At 45.6% G+C, this 22,032-nt stretch overlaps 2 protein-coding genes across 2 annotated transcripts in view; one reads left to right on the forward strand and one right to left on the reverse strand.

Annotated features, from left to right (window-relative positions):
* The window catches only part of LOC311228054 (solute carrier family 22 member 2-like), a gene marked incomplete at its 5' end in the record, with an annotated part of 129,335 nt that extends 123,898 nt beyond the window's left edge, over positions 1–5,437 (forward strand). The window contains 2 exons of the mRNA XM_084313956.1: positions 367–466; positions 5,365–5,437. Of these exons, the coding sequence (XP_084170082.1) occupies positions 367–466; positions 5,365–5,392 (128 nt within the window). The 3' untranslated portion in view covers positions 5,393–5,437. The remainder of the gene's footprint in view (positions 1–366; positions 467–5,364) is intronic.
* An 11,173-nt stretch (positions 5,438–16,610) lies between these two features.
* The window catches only part of plg (plasminogen), a gene marked incomplete at both ends in the record, with an annotated part of 57,248 nt that continues 51,826 nt past the window's right edge, over positions 16,611–22,032 (reverse strand). Inside the window, 3 exons of the mRNA XM_084314188.1 lie at positions 16,611–16,772; positions 18,969–19,114; positions 19,879–19,985. Of these exons, the coding sequence (XP_084170314.1) occupies positions 16,611–16,772; positions 18,969–19,114; positions 19,879–19,985 (415 nt within the window). The remainder of the gene's footprint in view (positions 16,773–18,968; positions 19,115–19,878; positions 19,986–22,032) is intronic.

Below are 22,032 nucleotides of genomic sequence, written 5' to 3' on the forward strand. Positions count from 1 at the left end.
GCCCCCCCAAAAATATTGATGAATGAATTTTTCATTTAAACACATTTTTACAGGTCCAAAATGAATGTTGTTTACATGTTGCGTGCATGTACTGTATCCCCTTCCTACTTCCCACTTCCCCACATGGAATGCACCTGATTGGATAAATGACATGCTGGTGCTCTAGTGGCTGAATGCTATCTATACTGTAGCACCTTTCATTTAGTTTACCCTCCTTGCTGTTTACAGTGAAACAGTACATTCTCAGGTAGCTTTCTAGCTTCAAATAGTGTTTTCCTTTGAGGGCAGTTTAAAATATACAATAGATTAATTTAACTTTTTGTCTTTTTCTTCTCAACAAGACTTGCTTTTTGTTCACCTGAACAGGGTCCTTAGCGTTTGTTGCTGGTGGGTTGGTGTTGTTATTACCCGAGACCAGAGGGCTCACTCTCCCTGAAACCATCAACGACATCGAGCTCCCAGACAGGTGAGATGTATCCATACACTTAACAAGCCTCCTTATTAGATAAACTGTATACTGTACCACAGGTGAGATGTATCCATACACTTAACGAGCCTCCTTATTAGATAAACTGTATACTGTACCACAGATGAGATGTATCCATACACTTTTTTTTTTATCCACTTTTTCTCCCATTTTCTATATTTTCTCCCATCCCAATTTCGTATCATCCAATTCAACCCTCCCCTGTCACGAACGCTGTTTCTTGCCTCCCACAAGCCGGCTGCAATGTGGACTAAGTCATACATAGCACAAGTCCCCTCCGGTACTCAGTGGCGGCCGGTGGGTACTTCGCCACTAGGGGCGCTATACCAAATATTTTGTACAGTACAGTACTGTACCACGCAAGACTCATGGCAAGACGTGAGCGATTCGACTCACGCTCACGGCAATGAATCGGCTCTTATGAACGAGTCGCTCAGCTGTTACTACAACAACACACAACCAGTCAAATAAAGTATAGTCTAGACTCTAATTCACAACTTGAAACACAATATAAATAGAAAAGTTAGAAACAAAACTCGCCCGTCTCCAAACACAGGCAGATCTCTCCCTCTCTCCTTCTCTCTCTCACACACAGCGCGACGTGGAATCGATTCGTTACACAATCAGACCTATTATATACCAAGAATAACTTCAGTATGAGTACAGGGCTGTACACATATTTTGCATATTGTTAAACGAGCCAAGGCTAGCTATTAAACTATCGATATGAATCGAAAATCTGGGACCCTGATGTAAACAAGACAAACGTCTTTCTCTGGTCTGCATCCCCTTAATAATTGTGTGTATTGAGCCGTACTGTATTGTACCCATTCTGCAATCTGTTAATAAAGTTCTCATTCATTCATTCATTCAAACATAGACGATATTGAACAAGCCATAATCCACGTATTTTCAATCCGAGAGAGCTGCAGTAGTTAAATCAATGAGCCATCGACATAGTCAGTGTGGTAAGTAACGTTATTATTGCATCCAAGATTGATACACGGCTGGCTAGGCAGTTGGTAGTCATAGTCTTGTGTTATAAAATAAATAAACAATCAGCAATGTCTCGCTTCATGAATGGCCAGCACAGCAGTAGCCTAACAGTACTGCTCCTAAAAAAAACTATTTACAAACGTTAACGTTAAGCAGAGAGAGAGAGAGAGAGAGAGAGAGAGAGAGAGAGAGAGAGAGAGAGAGAGAGAGAGAGAGAGAGAGAGAGAGAGAGAGAGAGAGAGAGAGAGAGAGAGAGAGAGAGAGAGAGAGAGAGAGAGAGAGAGAGAGAGAGAGAGAGAGAGAGAGAGAGAGAGAGAGAGAGAGAGAGAGAGAGACTCACTGTTTAGTTGAAACATCCAGGGCAGGAGAGCTTGATAAACGTGTATAATCCGCCATATAGCTTGTTAGCCAAGTGTTAGCTCAGCTGAGCTCGTTAGCACAACACTCAACAAGTACATTCCTTTGTCCATTTCCGCTCGAACAGACTGCAAACTACCTGGCGTTCTATCGCCATGCTCTAAGACAAACTCTAACCTTAACCAACTTTGAAAGAGTGCCTAAGCTTAACAGTCTAAAGAACTTGCAGTCACGGCACGGCACGCTCTAAGACAAACAACAGTCCTAGACCAACCTAGGAACCAAGCTAGAAGCTAGAATTGGAACATTAGAAATTGGATTCGGCCAATCAGAGATCGTCTCTGTGAAATTCTGCCATGGAAAAAAATACTGGCGTCGGCCAATCAGAGAGCGTCTCCGCGAAATGCGGCTATGGAAATTCTTCACGGAAGTTCACGCTGCTGCCCTAGACCGCTTCAAATCGCGCTCGGATTCCAACATAATAGTCATATTTCAACGCACAACGCCGTATGCACTGATTGGCTGTGATGGAGACAGCGATCAAACTGTGACGCGCACTCAGAGCGCTATCGCGTATAGCCCGGGCCGAGAAATACGAAAAAATAAAAAAAATAAAAAAAACGTGATGTCACTTCCTGCTCTGGAAAACGATGTTTTTTTAATTTAGATAATAACGTTATATTGTGCATTGGAAATACAAACATACTTAAAATGAGTAAATATTATTAATTTTAAACATGTTTATATTATTTATAGGGCTATAAAACACAAAAACGAAAAAGTTTTATTGTCTTCTTCTCTGATTTAACAGCAGCTGGCCAGCAGGTGGGTCGGCGCCCTAGCGCCCCTAGTGGTAGAGCCGCCACTGCCGGTACTTGAGGTAACAGCAGTCGCATCTTTTCACCTGCGCAGCTCGATCTCTCAGTGGCGAGGAGTAACGCGTGAGAGGCTCACGCTGCCCCCGACACTTCCTGATTCTACTGCGCAGGCGCACCAACCGACCTGTAGGAGTCGCTGTCCACAACGCCCGATCCCCACCCATCAGTTTCCCACCCCCTAATACGGCCAATGTGTATTAGTATGAACGACCAGCTAAACTGAAAGCAATGTGGAGCGCTGGGCTCGCCTGGGCCCAGCGTCTCCGCATTCGTGGCGAGCGCCTTGCCCACTACGCCACGTAGCCGCCCAGATGTATCCATACACTTAATGAGCCTCCTTATTAGATAAACTGTATACTGTACCACAGGTGAGATGTATCCATACACTTAACGAGCCTCCTTATTAGATAAACTGTATACTGTACCACAGATGAGATGTATCCATACACTTAACGAGCCTCCTTATTAGATAAACTGTATACTGTACCACAGATGAGATGTATCCATACACTTAACGAGCCTCCTTATTAGATGCATACTCTACCAAAGGTGAGATGTATTCATACACTTGATGAGCTTCCTTATCAGATATATAGAGATTATCAGACATTTCACCTCAAGGGCACATAATAAACTCTGATAAGGATGCTCATTAAGTGTCAATCAAAATTGACAAAAAAGTTACTTCAAACTAAAGTGTTACTTGAACTTGAAACTAATGTGCTAGTGTAGCCGGTACTACCATAGATATATATAGAACACTAGATAGCTTGCCCGCGCTGCCGGCCAATGGAGAGCGACGTCACTGAACCGCCGCCATCTTGCGCAGGTCAGCCTTGAGTGAGAGTGAGTGAGCTGCACAGACAAAAATACTCATAACTCGCTGAAATATTGACGGATTTACAAACGGTTTGGTTTATTACAAGCATTATTAACGTGGCTATGATTCAAGCGGTTTGTAAAAAAAACATCTTTAATTTTTTATGTATGCAGTATCATAACTACATCTTTGATGTTTATAGCAAACCAACTCGTTTGTAAATCCGTCAATATTTCAGCGAGTTATGAGTATTAGCGCAAGATGGCGGCGGTTCAGTGACGCTGGTGACTCCGCCTTAAGCTATCTAGTGTTCTATAGATATCTATGGGTACTACTCTGAACATGCCATGAGTGGGAGTCGAACCCCGGGCGACATCACAGACCTCTGTACCAAGAGGTGAATTCACTTCTTTTTTTTTCTTTTTTTGGTCTTTTTCCCCCTCCATTTTCCTCCGATTTTCTCCCATCCCAATGTTAGTCGTATGCCAATTCCCAGTCCCTTCCTGGTCGCTGCGCTTTACCCCCCACAGTCAGATCATTTGGGAGAGTGGAGGCTACCACGTGCTTCCTCCGACACACGTCCAGCCAATCACCGCTTCTTTTCACCTGGCAGCGCAGATTCTCATTGAGAGGGCGTAGCGTGTGGGAGGACCACACTATCCCCCTCACGTCCAATCCGCGCTTAGCAGGCGCCCCGACCGAACTGTAGGAGTCGCTGTTTACAATGACCCGGACCCACCCCGCCAGCTTCTCCCACCCTCTGATACAGCCAATTGTATCAGTGCAGACGGCCAGCCAAGCTGGTGACAACCCCGGAGCTGTGAGCTGGATTCGAACAGGCGAACCAAGCTCACAGCTCCGGGGCTGGTGACGAACGCAATCTCCGCTCGACCACCTAACCGCCCCCAGGTGAATTCACTTCTAAGCACTCAGTCTGGATGCCTCTGGGGAGAGAGTTTTACTTCCTGGTACCGCTACCGTGCCACAGCCACTTCACAACGTCCGAAGTTCTTCGTGACTGGGCTTCGCGGTACCATCCGTTACACTAGCTAAGCATTTCCTGAACCCTATTCTCAGTCCAGAGCTGTTCTGTTCTGTGTACTGATGTCTGACAATGTGTTCTGTTCTGTGTACTGATGTCTGATCATGTGTTCTGTTCTGTGTACTGATGTCTGATCATGTGTTCTGTTCTGTGTACTGATGTCTGATCATGTGTTCTGTTCTGTGTACTGATGTCTGATCATGTGTTCTGTTCTGTGTACTGATGTCTGATAATGTGTTCTGTTCTGTGTACTGATGTCTGATCATGTGTTCTGTGTACTGATGTCTGATCATGTGTTCTGTTCTGTGTACTGATGTCTGACAATGTGTTCTGTTCTGTGTACTGATGTCTGATCATGTGTTCTGTTCTGTGTACTGATGTCTGATCATGTGTTCTGTTCTGTGTACTGATGTCTGATCATGTGTTTTGTTCTGTGTACTGATGTCTGATCATGTGTTCTGTTCTGTGTACTGATGTCTGATCATGTGTTCTGTGTACTGATGTCTGATCATGTGTTCTGTGTACTGATGTCTGATCATGTGTTCTGTTCTGTGTACTGATGTCTGATCATGTGTTCTGTTCTGTGTACTGATGTCTGATCATGTGTTCTGTTCTGTGTACTGATGTCTGATCATGTGTTCTGTTCTGTGTACTGATGTCTGATCATGTGTTCTGTTCTGTGTACTGATGTCAGATCATGTGTTCTGTTCTGTGTACTGATGTCTGACAATGTGTTCTGTTCTGTGTACTGATGTCTGATCATGTGTTGTTGTTGTGAAACCAGAAGGACCAACAGCAGAACCGACAGATAAAGACACTCTTGGGAATCTGACTTGACCAGCAGCAAGGAACCAACCACTGTCTGATATCCTGCTGGGTGTGTGTGTGGGGGGGGGGGGGGATATCAAGTGTGAGCATTAAATTATGTTCAATGTCCCCGATGACACCAGTGGTGGCCACATTCTAACTAATTTACTCTCAATAACTGTCAAACTAAATCAATGTGTGCAAAACGGTTTAGAGTTTTTGGATGTGTGTGAGATTATGTGCAAAATAAATCAGGTGCATTGTTTTTGGTGAAGTTCCCCTTTAAGATCATGGTAAGGGGCTAAGGCAGGGGTGTCAAACTCATTTTCACAGAGTGCCACATCAGCATTATGGTTGCCCTCAAAGGGCCAAAGACCGTATAAATGTTAATGTAATGTAAAATAAATGTAGCTACCGTACTCATTTACATATTGTTAAACATGTTGTTTCTGTATTTATTACTTATTCAAGTTATACATATTGCATAATGCATTTGCATAGATGTAAAAATATATGTTAGCTTATGTTATTTTAACAAAAACAAAATTTTTGTTTATCAGAACCCCATATTACTCCATCAATCAATGATCAAACCATTCAAGTAAATAACAAAAGAATATCATCAAATACAAGCTATGACATTAAGTTTGTTCAAAACCTTTTTGTCACAGTCAAGAGGGGCAGAACTAACAACTGTGAGCTGCAAAGAACACGTGGGACAGATGTAGCAGATGTTACAAAAACAAATGGCTGCACACAACCTTGCAGAGGCCATACATACAACTAATGGAAGATAGTTTAATTAACTTTAATTAACAGATTGCAGAATGGGTACCGTACAGTACAGCTCAATACACACAATTGTTAAGGGGATGCAGACCAGAGAAAGACTTTCGACTTGTTTACATCAGGGTCCCCCATTTTCAATTCATAATGAAATTGCTATTATGTGTCTGCATGAACACACAACTGTAACTGTACTCAAAAATAACAAAATAAGGGTTGTCTCAGTTCACAACTATATTGGTCAAGCTTTGGGTGGGACTTGTTTGCGTCCCTACAGCTTCTTATTCAATTGAGCGAGATGCTTGGTTATGTCACACAGTCAGTTTGCATCTGACAGTTCAGACAATATTTCTTCAACCCTTTGTTACCTATTCTGCCTGGATCTTTTTTGTATTTTGGGCTGTAAAATTGTCAAAGAATGTCTGAGGAGTAAGTGCTTTTGTCTTTTTCCTTTGTTACTTCATCAATACCTCAGATGTTCAACATACATGTATGTGTAAGAATGTGTAATAACTAAGGCTGTCAAAGTTAAAGCTTTATTAACGCATTAACCCACAATTCTTTTAACGCCGCTATTTTTTAACCCAAGATTAATGTTTAAAAAAAAATTAAAAAAATTACCAGAGCTCTTGGGGGCCACATCAAATGACGTGGCGGGCCACATTTGGCCCGCGGGCCATGAGTTTGACACCTATGGGCTAAGGGGTGAATGTAAGTCAATACAATGTTCTCACAATTATAGAAGAAAAAAGTAAGTCGCTCTCTTTCTCTGTGTGTGTGTGTGTTGGCATAGCTAAGTGTGTTAAATTTAATAAATAAATTGAACCCTTGCAGTGTGAAAGTGATATATTACCAGAAACTACTCAAGCTGTACTGTATTTAACTATGAATGAACACAACACTCTAACATACCATCTTTAGATAATAAAGTACTCAACCTCTACTGTATTTAACTGTGAATGAACACAACACTCTAACTTACCATTTTTAGATAATACAGTTTGAAAACATTGTTTCTCTGAAAACGTCAAATGGATGTATATGGTATCATGGTTCTTCTTCTTCTTTTTTTTTTCTCTTTTTTTCCCCTCCTTTTTCCGATTTTTTTTCTCCCATCCCACTGTTAGTAGTTATGCCAATTCCCAACCCCCTTCCTGGTTGTTGCGCACTCCCCCCTACTGGGAGGCCGGAGACTGTCACATGCTTTCCTCTGACGCATGTGCAGCCAGCCGGCAGCCAGCCTGGCAGCGCAGACTCTCACTGGGAGAGTGTAACGTGTGGAAGGTCACACTACCTCCCTCCAGATCCTACCCTCGCTGTGCAGGCGCCCCGACCGAACTGTAGGGGTCGCTGTCCACAACGCCCAGGACCCACCCATCAGCTTTCCCACCTATGAACGACCAGCCAAGCTGATAGCAACGCCGAGAGCTGGATTCGAACCCATGGTTCTTCTTCTGAGGCACTCAGCTATCCTATGTGACTGAGCTCTCGTCCGATTATCACATGTCTGATTATCACATGTCTGATTATCACATGTCTGATTATCACTTGTCTGATTATCACGTGTCTGATTTATTACATGTCTGATTATCACGTGTACCACCACTGAAACAACATTAAAACTAAAACGTTTACATAACACCTTTTTGGGCTGTTGTTTGGATGTCCTGGCCCGACAGCCAGTAGACAGCTAATGGACTTCAAAATGTATTTGTGGGTTTTACGAGCCTGTAGACCAAAAAGAGTATCTGACCCAGAAATACATATTCATCACTGGTGTAGACATTTCAATTAAAACCAACAAAGAATAATCTATGAACAGAACAATGTACTATTTTATTTATCATGTTTCCAGTTTTATTCTTCACTTTATGAAAAGCACACTTTAAGATCGCAAAGCCATGAGCACTCTTTATTTCACATCCTGTGGCCTAGTATCTACTGTCTGTCTTTGCTGTAGTCTTTATTTCACACAGTATTTAATATGCTGTAGTCTAGTCTACTGTCAGTCTTTATTTCACACAGTAGTCCACTGTCTGTGTCTCCACTGGCCTGAGCATCATGTCAACTCTACAACAAGGAATAAGTCTGCTGGCCGTCTACTGACTCCAGATTACAAACTAAAGTACTTTATGCTTTGGCGCATAACATGTTCATTGTATTTGATATCATCTCCCCAAAAAAAAAAACATTTCAAACCACTTCTTCGTTGTCATTTCAAGATTGCTCACGTTGTAAGGTATTTGTTACAAAGGGTCAGATTAAACCGAATATATATATTTATTGCTTGAGATCCCTTGTATAATATTTGTATATCGTTTGATATCCCTTGTATATTATTTGTATATATACACAGAATATCCCTGGGTACAAACCAGAGTAATATTCGCTCTCCTATTGGACAGCGACCCCTAGGCGCCAACGACCAAGCCCCCAACGGCAAGTTCAAAGGCAACTCCGGGCATGTCTCAACATGTCCAGAGTCTGCGCAGTAATACGAGACAGAACTGAGGTTGGCACTAGATAATTCACCTTACGTATAAATACGGCGCAGGTGTAAACAGCAGTAGTCTTACCAAAACCTTGATGCCTTCACCACGAGTCAACGTGCAGTGAAGTTAGCAACCTTGCATCTAAATAGAGTATTGAGAACCGCGTGCGAGTGGAATACTAAAGTGTCAGAGTTTAACGCAGTAACGTTGAGTTCGACTTAATCTAATGTGAAGTAATAGTCTATCATTTATAGTGTATCGTGCGGCTACAGTTCTTCAGTGACCAGCATTACCACCGGTTTGTCGTGTATATAGCTAGTGCACTTATCCAGGCTGGGCGGCCTAAACTCGTGCCCCCACCCGAGGAGTCCTAGACGAGAACCGTTGGATATGTACACCGGAGACCCTACACCGGCGACTGCAGAACCATTTCTGGTTATCGTTTGGGATCTACCCCCCGTGAGGATCATCACTCGAGCCCGCCTCTAGGAAGAGGCTGGCTAGCTGTCTTCCATGCTGTCGAGCATACTGGATTATAGCTGTTGCTTTGTCTGCTGCTCAAGGGAGTACATGCACTGGCTCCTGTATCTGGAGCCTCGTTATTCCTCGTTGACCCAGACTTTGTACCCGAACATTCCTCTACCCCTGCCGGCCTTACACCCGGAGGGAACCCCCCAGTGTCTCCAGCTGGTACTAGTGTGCCCTATGTAATTGCTATACCACAGGTGGCGTCAGTTTAGACCCATCCTAGTATTCATACTATTCTCATTGACTTACGCTCTTGACTGACTTTACGTGTGTTCTTCGCCATACAAGCGCGAGCCTAATTCTCAATCTGTAACCTAACGTTGCTTAATAATAAATACCCTCCAAATAGAACTTTATGTGTCAATGCCGTATTCTTGTGTGGGTGTTCACCATATATATTCATGTACTGTATGGCCAGTAATTAAAGTACATAACTAGTAGTGGTTTAATATATCATACTCTTTAATACAGTCAGGGAATTGTACCCCTCAGTTACAATTGGTCCTTCGAGCCGGAGGGTATCAGTGTAATATTTAATATAATATTGATATTAACCATGGCCAGCGGTGAACACTCCCCAAGCGGCTCTCCCAAGCTAGAACGCCCGCAGCGCAAACGTCAGCCACCTCCCTATCTGGAGGAATACGCTGTCGTTCTAATACCTAGCTTTAAACAGACGTTAAATACGGATAAAGCGGATAGTCAAAGCATGTCAAATCCTACCGACCAGGCGACCCTGCCAGTAGAGACCCCAGTGGGTTCTAACGAAACTGACCAAGCTCACGGGGGGGACCAGGGGGGACATGACATGACTATACCTCCAGACAACGTCAACGGGATAGTCCCCGGAGAGCTCCAGGATAAAGAAAGCGCTCCAGGGACAGAACCCGACACACCACCAGAAGAGAAGCGCGCCCAGGAGATGGACCTCGGGGCGCGCCAGGAGAACAGATCTCCAACGAGCACTGTCAGAAGCCGATCACCTCCGTCAGTGTCATCCCCCAGCGAGGCGGACCAGATACTGGCACAAGCCTTCATCGCCACCCTGACAGCCTCCACCGAACGCGATCGACTTCAGGGTGAACGCGATCGACTTCAAGCACAGACGCTTAGTGAGCGCGAACATTCTTCCATGGAACAAGAGCGCCTCCGGGCGCAACAATTAAGTGAGCGCGAACACTCTACCATGGAAAGAGAGCGCCTTCAGGCTCAACAGATGAGCGAGCGCGAACAGTCTGCAGACCAACGAGAGCGCCTTCACGCGCAACTCCAAGCGCAAGCCCTTAGTGAACGCGAACACTCTGCAACCGAGCGAGAGTGCTTCCAGGCGCAACAAAGGAGTGAAGACGACCGCATAAGACTGGAGACCAGACACCTTCAGACGGAAGAGAACATTGAAAGAGGCCGCGCCGATGCACAGCGCGCCGCCGCCAATGCACAGCGCGACGCCGCCAATGCACAGCGCGACGCCGCCCATGCCCAGCGCGAAGCAGAGCGCGACGCCGCCCACGCCCAGCGCGAAGCAGAGCGCGACCGGCTGCAGGCGCAGATGATAGAACAATTGATTGCCAGGGCGACACCCCCTCTCTCCGCACGGAGCTCCAGGACATCATCACGACAAGGGTCTAGGGCACCTTCCCCTACCTGACCAAGTGACCCGGAACCCGGCCAACAGAAGGATCCTATCTACATCTCCGAACCCCCTCCCTGACCGGTCCATACGAGACCCAGCTACCGGGAAGAACCGGCCTACGCCGCCAAGAGACTGAATAGAAGACTTCAGGACCTAGAAGAGGAAGAGGAAGAGGAGGAAAGTCAAGCCCACCAGCAGCAACGTACTCAGGACCAGGAGGCCCAGTACAGCCCAGACTTCAGCCCCGAGTCACTGCGCTACAAACCCCCGACTCAACTCACGGGTGAGTTTGACGCACAGTCGGCACCGAGGAACAGCACCTGGGTACCCGGCCTCTGGTACCCACCAAGTACCAGCCCACGACAACACGTACGGGGAGACTCGCCCAGGAGGCCTCTTCCCCTACGCTCACCAATGTGCCAGCCATCCATGGCATCGTACCTTGGCACACCGACGTTCCCAGACTTTACGCACGCGGACAGAGCACAGTACACGGAATTACGGATGTGCTTGGAGACTATGATGTCCGACGTCCCTGATGAGTCGTACAAATATGCCATCCTCCTCAAGCATCTCAAGGTGCCCAGAGCGCATAATATAGCGCTGGCATATTCCAACTCAAGCACCCCATACTCCGCGGCTCTAGTGGCCCTCGACCAGCGTTATGGACGCATATGGGACTACGTGATACAAGAAATAAGAAATATCGACCGCCTCCCCCCAGCCAAAGACAATAGAGCATTGGATGACCTCTCTATCAAGGTACAGTCCCTGGTAGGGATGCTGGGGTCCCAAAAGGAGAAAGGGAGATATGAACTATATGCTAACTCTAATGTGGAACGAATACTAGAGAAGCTCCCTCCAGCCCGCCAAGAGCGCTTTCGTCGGCAGAGAGACCACCGTGATCCCGACGGTCCCGAGCCATCCCTCCTAGACCTGGCCGCGTTCCTCGCGAGGGAAGTCAGCAGCCTACGACTGGATACGTTCGTGTGGAGTGGACCAAGCCCAAGAGATGGACCTCGGAGATCTAATGATAACCGCCGGTCGGTGACCGTTATGCACCAAGCCGAGTCAGTACCGCAGCACAAGAACCACAGCACCCCCCCGACGAAAGAGAAGTGGAAGATTGTATGCCAGTACTGTGAAAAGGAACATTGGCTGTCTCAATGTGACACTTTCAAGAAGATGACCGCTGACGAGGTGAGTCAGTGGATCAAAGCCAACCGCCGCTGCTTCCGCTGTGCGCGCAGCCATATGGCAGCCGAGTGCCGTTTAAAGAAGAAATGCAGCAAGTGCGACGGCGCCCACTTGGATGTCTTACATGACAGCAACAAGAAGAAACTCGTACCCCCAAGCAGCTCGAGAGTGAGCGTCATGTATATCGACCCCGCCAGAAGCGGGAGCTCCCGAGTGCTCTTGAAAGTGGTCCGAGTGATATTAAGCTACGAGGACAAGGTCATGGACACTTACGCCGTCCTGGACGATGGGTCAGAAAAGACTCTCCTCCTCGCATCCGCCGCAGCCCGGCTGGGTCTGCGGGGGAGCGAAGAAACAATGACAATCCGTTCTATAAGAAGAGACCTGAAGACCATAAAGGGTGAAAATGTCTCCTTCACGATAGCAGCAGTCGGGCAGCCCGAGAAGCAGTATAGGATTACTAACGCCTTCACCAGCCAAGACATAGGCCTGTCACAGTACACCTACCCCATCCCCAAGCTGATGGAAAAATACGTGCACCTACGTCAACTACCTATACCGCTCATCGACGGCGCCACCCCGACCCTGCTCATAGGATCCGACCACGCACACCTCATCGTCCCAACGGACCGGGTCCACATCGGGCCCAGAGGCTGTCCAGCAGCAGTCGAGACCCGCCTAGGTTGGACACTACAAGGCCCCCTCTCCGGGTCTTCCAACCGACCAGCAGCCACTCGCTGCCTCCACTCAAGAATAAAAGAAGAAGACACCACCCTCTTACAGCACGTCGAGAGGCTATGGACATTAGACGCGATGCCCTTTAAGAATGAAAAGAAACTCGTTCGCTCAAAGGAAGACACTTATGCCATAACCCTCCTCGAGCAGAGGACAAAGAGAGTCGAGGTCAATGGAGTGATGAGATACGCAACTCCACTCTTGAGGCGAGAGGGTATGCCCACCCTCCACGCCTCAAAAGAAGCGACGGAGCGATATCTACTGAACACCGAGCGGCGTCTAGCCAAAGACCCCACTCAAGCCACTGTGTACCGCGCTGAGATTGACAAGCTAATCACAGCGGGACACATAAAGAAAATTGACATTCAAGAGGCCGACCAGACGACCGAATCATGGTACGTGCCCCACCACAAGGTCCACCACAACGGCAAGGATCGTATTGTGTTCAACTGCAGCTACCAGATCGGACTACAGAATCTGAATAAAGAACTCTTGCCCGGCCCAACACTCGGCCCCTCTCTACTAGGCGTGTTGCTACGTTTCCGCCAAGACAAGGTGGCCATCAGCGGCGACATCAAAGGGATGTTCCTGCAGGTGCGACTAGTGGAAGAGGACAAGCCCTTGCTGCGGTTCTTATGGAGAGAGAGGATCGGGGATGAGCAACCATCCATCTACCAATGGGAGGTCCTCCCTTTCGGAACCACATGCAGCCCATGCTGTGCTACGTTCGCACTGCAAAAACATGTCGCAGAAGACCCAGCATCTGACGAGGAGGTCAGACAAAGTGTAGAGAGGAGTTTCTACGTGGACAACTGTCTGCAAAGCGTCTCGACGCCAGAAGAAGCCGAAGCCCTCCTACTCAAGCTCCGCGCCTCACTGATCAAAGGCGGCTTTGATCTCCGGCAGTGGGCCAGCAGCGACCCTCAAGTACTTCGCAGCCTCTCCCCAGAGACAAAGGCAGCAAGCAGCGAGACCTGGATGGCGACCATCCCAGGTGAAGCCCAATATGACCCGCTGGGGTGTATCCTACCTTACACCACCAGAGCAAAAATGATTGTACGAGAGCTGTGGGACAAGGAACAGGGCTGGGATGACCCCATACCCGACCACCTCGCTTCCACCTGGAGAGAGTGGGAGAGAGAACTCAGCTCGCTCCAAAATGTGAACATACGCCGAAGCTACTTCCCACCCACAGTGCGGCTGGAGACGTGCCAGATGGACCTGCACGTCTTCAGCGACGCCTCAGAAGTGGCCTACGGCTCGGTGGCTTACTTGCGGGCCCGAGAGGAGGGAGGAGAAGTACACACAGCCTTCATCCTGGCTCGCTCAAGGATAGCCCCCCGCAAGCAACAATCGATCCCGCGTCTAGAGCTCTGCGCAGCCCTGGTAGGCGCGCAACTCGCCACGTTAATCCAACGTGAACTCACCATCCCGGTGCAAAGAACAATCTTGTGGTCAGACTCCATGACCGTACTCACATGGATCCAGTCCGATTTGTGTAGATACAAGGTCTTCGTGGGAGTCAGAATCACAGAGATCCAAGACCTAACAGAATCAGCATGCTGGAGGTACGTGGACACGAAACAGAACCCAGCAGATGTCATCACACGGGGGATGTCCCTAGATGACCTCACACGTCACAATATCTACAGTGACGGTCCTGAGTTCCTCAAGCTCCCGGAAGAAGAGTGGCCTAACCCCACCCCACGGGAGGCTAGTCAAGAGGAGGCAGAGATCAAGAAATCTATGTTCTGTGGGTTGACGCACACACCAGTCCCCACCGACCCTAACATAGAGGACTGCCCCACCCTTGAGAGTGCGCAGTTAAAGACATTCCTGTGGCACCACCCTGAGGTTCCCCCCACTACCGACATTAATGCAGCTAACTACGAAGAAGCAGAACTCCTTCTGCTACAGCGGGCCCAAAGAGACTCGTTCCCCGAGGAGCTAGACTGTCTGCAGGGATCAAAGCCAGTCCCGTCAGACAGCAGACTGCTCCACTTGGCCCCTGAGCGCGACGCCCATGACCTCATCAGGGTGGGTGGTCGTCTGAGACGAGCCCCGGACTTAACGGATGACGTCAAGTTTCCTATAGTCCTCAACAGCCGACACAAGGTCACCGAGCTCATCATAAAGAAATACGACGAGGATGTGCACCACGCTGGAGCAGAGAGAGTCTTCGCCGAGATCCGACGTCGCTATTGGATAGTGAATGGAAGAGAAGCAGTACGTCGCTTCCAGCGGACTCGACCAGACTGTCGCCAGTGGCGAGCACAGCCCAGGAGGGCCGACCTGCCTCACCGCCACACCCAACCCGTGGCGAGGCTGATAGAGTTGCCAAGGCTCCCTGACTCCCTTGATGACGATCATGACCCACTGACTTTGTAGATTGCCCTACTCCCCACAACAGACATTGAGTAGTTGACAGGACTATTAATCTGTCTTTGCTTTATCTAATTAGGTGCGGACTAATTAGGAGGCGGCTGTTACAAAGGGTCAGATTAAACCGAATATATATATTTATTGCTTGAGATCCCTTGTATAATATTTGTATATCGTTTGATATCCCTTGTATATTATTTGTATATATACACGGAATATCCCTTTACCTGGGTACAAACCAGAGTAATATTCGCTCTCCTATTGGACAGCGACCCCTAGGCGCCAACGACCAAGCCCCCAACGGCAAGTTCAAAGGCAACTCCGGGCATGTCTCAACATGTCCAGAGTCTGCGCAGTAATACGAGACAGAACTGAGGTTGGCACTAGATAATTCACCTTACGTATAAATACGGCGCAGGTGTAAACAGCAGTAGTCTTACCAAAACCTTGATGCCTTCACCACGAGTCAACGTGCAGTGAAGTTAGCAACCTTGCATCTAAATAGAGTATTGAGAACCGCGTGCGAGTGGAATACTAAAGTGTCAGAGTTTAACGCAGTAACGTTGAGTTCGACTTAATCTAATGTGAAGTAATAGTCTATCATTTATAGTGTATCGTGCGGCTACAGTTCTTCAGTGACCAGCATTACCACCGGTTCGTCGTGTATATAGCTAGTGCACTTATCCAGGCTGGGCGGCCTAAACTCGTGCCCCCACCCGAGGAGTCCTAGACGAGAACCGTTGGATATGTACACCGGAGACCCTACACCGGCGACTGCAGAACCATTTCTGGTTGGATTATATTGCTTTGGGACCGTGACCGCTGGAGCAGAGAACCGTCGATCCCACTGTCGTTTGGGATCTACCCCCCGTGAGGATCATCACTCGAGCCCGCCTCTAGGAAGAGGCTGGCTAGCTGTCTTCCATGCTGTCGAGCATACTGGATTATAGCTGTTGCTTTGTCTGCTGCTCAAGGGAGTACATGCACTGGCTCCTGTATCTGGAGCCTCGTTATTCCTCGTTGACCCAGACTTTGTACCCGAACATTCCTCTACCCCTGCCGGCCTTACACCCGGAGGGAACCCCCCAGTGTCTCCAGCTGGTACTAGTGTGCCCTATGAAATTGCTATACCACAGGTGGCGTCAGTTTAGACCCATCCTAGTATTCATACTATTCTCATTGACTTACGCTCTTGACTGACTTTACGTGTGTTCTTCGCCATACAAGCGCAAGCCTAATTCTCAATCTGTAACCTAACGTTGCTTAATAATAAATACCCTCCAAATAGAACTTTATGTGTCAATGCCGTATTCTTGTGTGGGTGTTCACCATATATATTCATGTACTGTATGGCCAGTAATTAAAGTACATAACTAGTAGTGGTTTAATATATCATACTCTTTAATACAGTCAGGGAATTGTACCCCTCAGTTACAGTATTAATTAGAAGCATGTCACTGTATTTCATTGTTAATTGGCTTTTATGGTCGTGTCGATCCAATCGACAAACTTGGAGACGCGTGCGTAGACGCCGGGCTTCATGGCGTTGGCACAGCCCAGCCCCCACGAGGTCACGCCCTGCAGCACAAACCTGTTCTGGGCGTTACACACCAGAGGGCCGCCACTGTCACCCTGCACACACACACACACACGCACGCACGCACGCACACACACACACACACACACACACACACACACACACACACACACACACACACACACACACACACACACACAATATGAAATCAGACATTCACATGAGGTAAACACTATTTCAGCAGAAGTTTGTTGATGTAGGAGTATCACATTATTGTATATTGTGGTGTTGTAATTATCTCAGAACACTCACACAAACACATACAGTGCTGTAAATGGCTGTGTTTCCAATTCATAGTGAACTAGAATGGGTGCTCATTGGAGCACATACTGTAGTATGTCCGTGGCATGCTACTGTATAGTGGGTCATAAATAGTTCCCCCCAATGAATGAAAAATGTATGGCATGTACATATGTTTGATGTCGTCTCTTGTGGCCTTTTGATTTGAAGCCCCTCATTGAAATTGATCATTTTAAAGAAAGAAATGCAAGCATAATATACTGTAGGTAACTAGAGCATTTTACTAGTAGACCTCTTGTAGTTCAATGTCATTCATCCCCAGACATCATCTGAGGTCGCTCTAGTAGCCACGGCTCGTTTCACTAGAGTGAATATAATATATGAATTATACTAGCCAGCTAACGTTAATTCCACTCACCCAATAGTAAACTGATAAACTTTAAAAATGCTTTTCTTTCAATTCAGTGTTTGTGTAAAGGGTTGAAATTCATGTTAAAATGAGGTCCCCCAATATACTCTGTATCTAAGCTAATGGCTACAACCAGGATTAGACAACTACCTCATCAACAAAGTGTGTCATATTTGAACAAAGAGGGGTCCTCATTGTTGCTGGGAGAAAATAGCCTAACTGAACTCTAGGGGGCGGTCTCAAGAGGGGTCCTCATTGTTGCTTGGAGAAAATAGCCTAACTGAATACAACTATAGGGGGGCGGTCTCACAGACCGGGATTAAGCCTAGTCCTGGACTAAATACAATTCTGAATGGTGATTCTCCATTCAAAGTCAATTTAGTTCAAGACTAGACTTAATCTGTGTCCATGTAGGCAGGTAGTGGTTCGTTTTAGACTTATTTTAAATATGATTTAAACGTAAAATGTTATGCATAATATCGACATAACAAAAATAGCTCTATATATTGAAAAAAGTGGGTATTGATGCTAGCATACACAATTGTAAAACATGGGGAAACCTCCAAGAGCATCCATTAGGCTGTAGGAGAGAACTTTTAATAATCATAATCATAATCAACTTTATTTATATAGCACATTTACAACAGACTGTACCAAAGTGCTTTAAAGATAAAAGCATAGATCAAAAAAATACTTGTAGCCTATCCTGACTAATACTATTATTAATAATAACAATAATAATATAACTACAATCTTACTATGAGTTTGTCCTCTATTCAGTGATTCCAGGAAGAGAGACAATGGGATATTTAGCTGTGAGCATCTTCTGATAATTTTTTTTAGAGAAGGATGTTATTAATATTTTTAAATTGGTATGTGTGTGCATGTGCACCCATATGCTATAGTTGTGTAAAAACCACATCTTATATACGAAAAGGGCCACAATCATGTAAGACTTCATGTTTCTTATCAATTTCATACAGTGAAATCTTAACATGCCTATGATTTCTACAGACCTACTGTATGCAGAAGTATGTTTCTTACACATTTCATAAAGTGAGGTATAACTTAAAAATGCAATATGCAACTCTTGAGTATCAATTTTGGCTATATTCTTGAAGAGTATACTTCTAGCTGGACAATGTGCTCCTTTAATTGTTCTCACCCCACCATAACTCAAAATACAAGCCTGTTTTACTTTAAAGGTAAACACACCTATTATGGCTTTAAGGTACATCTAAAACACAATTATATGTGTGTTACCCTGGTTATATAAAGGATATACAAATATAAGTCTCAAGCACGTCTACAAATCATGTTATTTTCTCAAAACGCAACTAAGTGACTAAAACACTAGCTGGGGAATGATGTACAGATTTCAATGGTAAAATACGTTTACTGCTCAGTTGCTGAGAAAATACTGAAAATATAGGCACATCTTAAAATCTTCAAAGTGTTCCATGCCAATACTTTGACTGTCCTACCAGAAGTTGGCAAATCTAACATAACATTTGCAACACTTGGAAACTATTTGACATCTTATAAAACCAACTATAGCCAACTGTCTAGTATTGCACTGTACCTGGCAACTGTCTGTTCCTCCCTCGATGTTTCCAGCACACATCTCGTGTTCCTTCACTCTGTTGTTGAGGTAGGCCGGCCTGTTACAGATCTTATTCTCGATGACGGGGAAACCAGTCTCCTTCAGAACCCCGTCTCCTCCCGTGCCTACAACACACACAGTTCAGAAGCCCCTCTCCTCTCATGCCTACAACAGACAGTTCAGAACCCCCTCTCCTCTCAGCCTACAACACACAGCCCGCTCTTGCTTAAAATATGTAAATAAAGAACTAATCAACCACAGGAAAGAGGTACATATTTTACATTATGTTATAGCCATAAATATATTGACATATTTATGAAAATGCACAATGTATGTTACATATTCAAAACATTTAAACTTTTAACATGCTCAATAAACGTTTGAGTTCCCCTGCTGGGGAATAAACCTAGGGTACTCACATGGGAGGCAAGCACCTTTACCTCAAGACTACCAAACCCTACCCTTAACCACACTGGCTTAAACTAACCATAACCTTAACTTTAACCCTAACTCTAACTTTCTATCTTAATCATAACTGTTATACTCGACTGTCAACAACACCACTGGTAGGAAATATTATAGCTATTGGTCAAAACTATGCCTTTAATGAATTTTTTTTCTGTGTCTCATGAGTAAAGGTCACACACACACACACACACACACACACACACACACACACACACACACACACACACACACACACACACACACACACACACACACACACACACACACACACACACACACACACACACACACACACACACACACACACACACACACACACACACACACACACACACACACACACACACACACACACACACACACACACACACACACACACACACACACACACACACACACACACACACACACACAGCTCTACCTTGTGTCTCTCCCCAGCCTGTAACATAGCACTCTGTTCCACTGGGGACCACATAGTCCTTGTCTGGTAGACAGGCTGGTTGAACCTGGTCAGTAATCCGTACAGGGCTGGAGAAACACACACACACACAAGTAGTTTAGTAATGAATGTCTTGTAGTTGTAACACTTCCCCCGGTCCTGTGGGACCAGCCGGCAACACTCTGCCCGGTTCGGTTGGTCCAGGACTCAGACATTCACAACCCCCCTTCAATACACTTCACAATACAACATTGGCAACCGGTGGGCTGAGCCAGATGTGGCAGATCTGGCATCAGCTCACGCACCTAATTAACATTGTCATCTGCCATTTATGTTTGTTATGTTCGTTGTCTATGTTGTCGTTGTCGTTGTTGTTTCCATTTAGTTAGATTTGTGTTTCCCTGTCTGTGTTTTGTAAATGTGTTTTAGTCTGTTGGTCTCAGTTTGTTCTATTGTTATTGTTTTCCCCTGTGTGCTCTGTGTTCTGTGCTCTGTGTTCTGTTAGGTTTGTCTACCACATCTGTGTCCTGTTTGTAATTACCTTTTGTCTCTAATTAGTGTTTGTATATTAAGTGTCTGGACCAGGGCCCTATTCCCCGTACCTGGTTCAACTAAGTCGATCAAGAGTCCCATTATCCAGATTCAATTAACCCGATGTTTGAATCCGGGATTTTCCTGTTCCTCGAAGGTGGATTCAGTCTCGTTCATTTGAACCAGACTTGAGACTCAGGATAATTGCGCGTGCCCGCCTCAGCTGAAAAGACAGCAAGTGTCGATAGCAGAAATCCTGATTTTCTAACGGCATTGATTGATTGATTGATTTAAAACTTTATTAACATATTGCAGAATGGGTACAATACATACGGCTCAATAGCCTCGCTGACAGGTTAAATGCATAATCTATAGGCTAATGTTAAATCCCTCATTACCCCAATCAATCAGATTATATTTCTTTAAATGTGCCTGCTGGCAGTATAGGTTTATGGAATGAATAATCAAATGAGATCTTGCTAGCGAAAATAATTTGTTCAGCTCTTTCAGAATAACGATAAAAACAAGCCCAAATAGTATATCTAATTGATACGAATTATATTATGAGGATATCTGTATGTGCTTAGGTATTATGTACTATATAAATACATGGTTTCCAAAGAGAGGCTTGGAGGGAGGCTTGCAGTTACACTATTAATCAGGTTTTAATCTGTTTCGGACCTAATCCATACATGCATTGAATTGATTACCATTTGGTTTATACCAGTGACACCTCATGTTCATCATCAGATAACAGTGCTTGAAAAGATAAATGCATTTTCTCAAATTCATTCATCAAAAACGTCAAAGGCTCATTCAATTTATCAAGTCACGTCACGTCATCAAATCCATCAAACAGCGCATCTCCTCATATATTTTAATCCCAGTTACAATATCACAATAACGTGTGACACTGTCACAGTGATACAATTAAATACTCCACAGATTCAGATTCCTCATAATTCATATCCACAATCCGCGCATAGACGCTTCAGCTTGAATGAAACGCATCCGGGTGCTCCGTTAAGCAAATACACAGCGAAGAATATTAAACTAATCAGAGCCAAATACCCGATAGGTTTCATTCATTAAAAATATCCCAGCGGGATTCACATTTGCAATGATCCGTTTAGTCCGTTATTAAAATAACTGTGCGTGTCGCGACTCGCGAGCGCCGTATCCGTATAAATATGACGTGCATTATATAGGACAAAGTAAATTCATAGGCTGAATATGATTTATTATCAGCGTTACTGCAGACCTATCATTTTACATTTCAAACGAAGCACAAAAACATAATTCAGAATGGCATAATGGGATCGAGACTGTGAGAAATATTTCAGGAAGGGAGCTGGGATTTCTTTGCGGGGGCGTGGCCATAGTTCATCCAGCTAACTGAACTTAACCCTGCCCTCGACCAGGTTCAAACTTTTTGATCTGTTGTCATAGTGATTTAGACAATCGAGCGTCGGGGAATGGAAAGGTCTGGCTTAAGTCAAGCTATGGTGAAAATTATCCGGCTAACTCAGTTAGCCAGGTACGGGGAACGGGGCCCAGCAGAGACTTGCTGGTTCATTGTCTAAATGTTACCTGTGTTTGTCAGTC

This window comes from Notolepis coatsorum (assembly GCF_963971535.1).
Source record: "Notolepis coatsorum genome assembly, chromosome: 5".
Lineage (NCBI taxonomy): Eukaryota > Metazoa > Chordata > Actinopteri > Aulopiformes > Paralepididae > Notolepis > Notolepis coatsorum.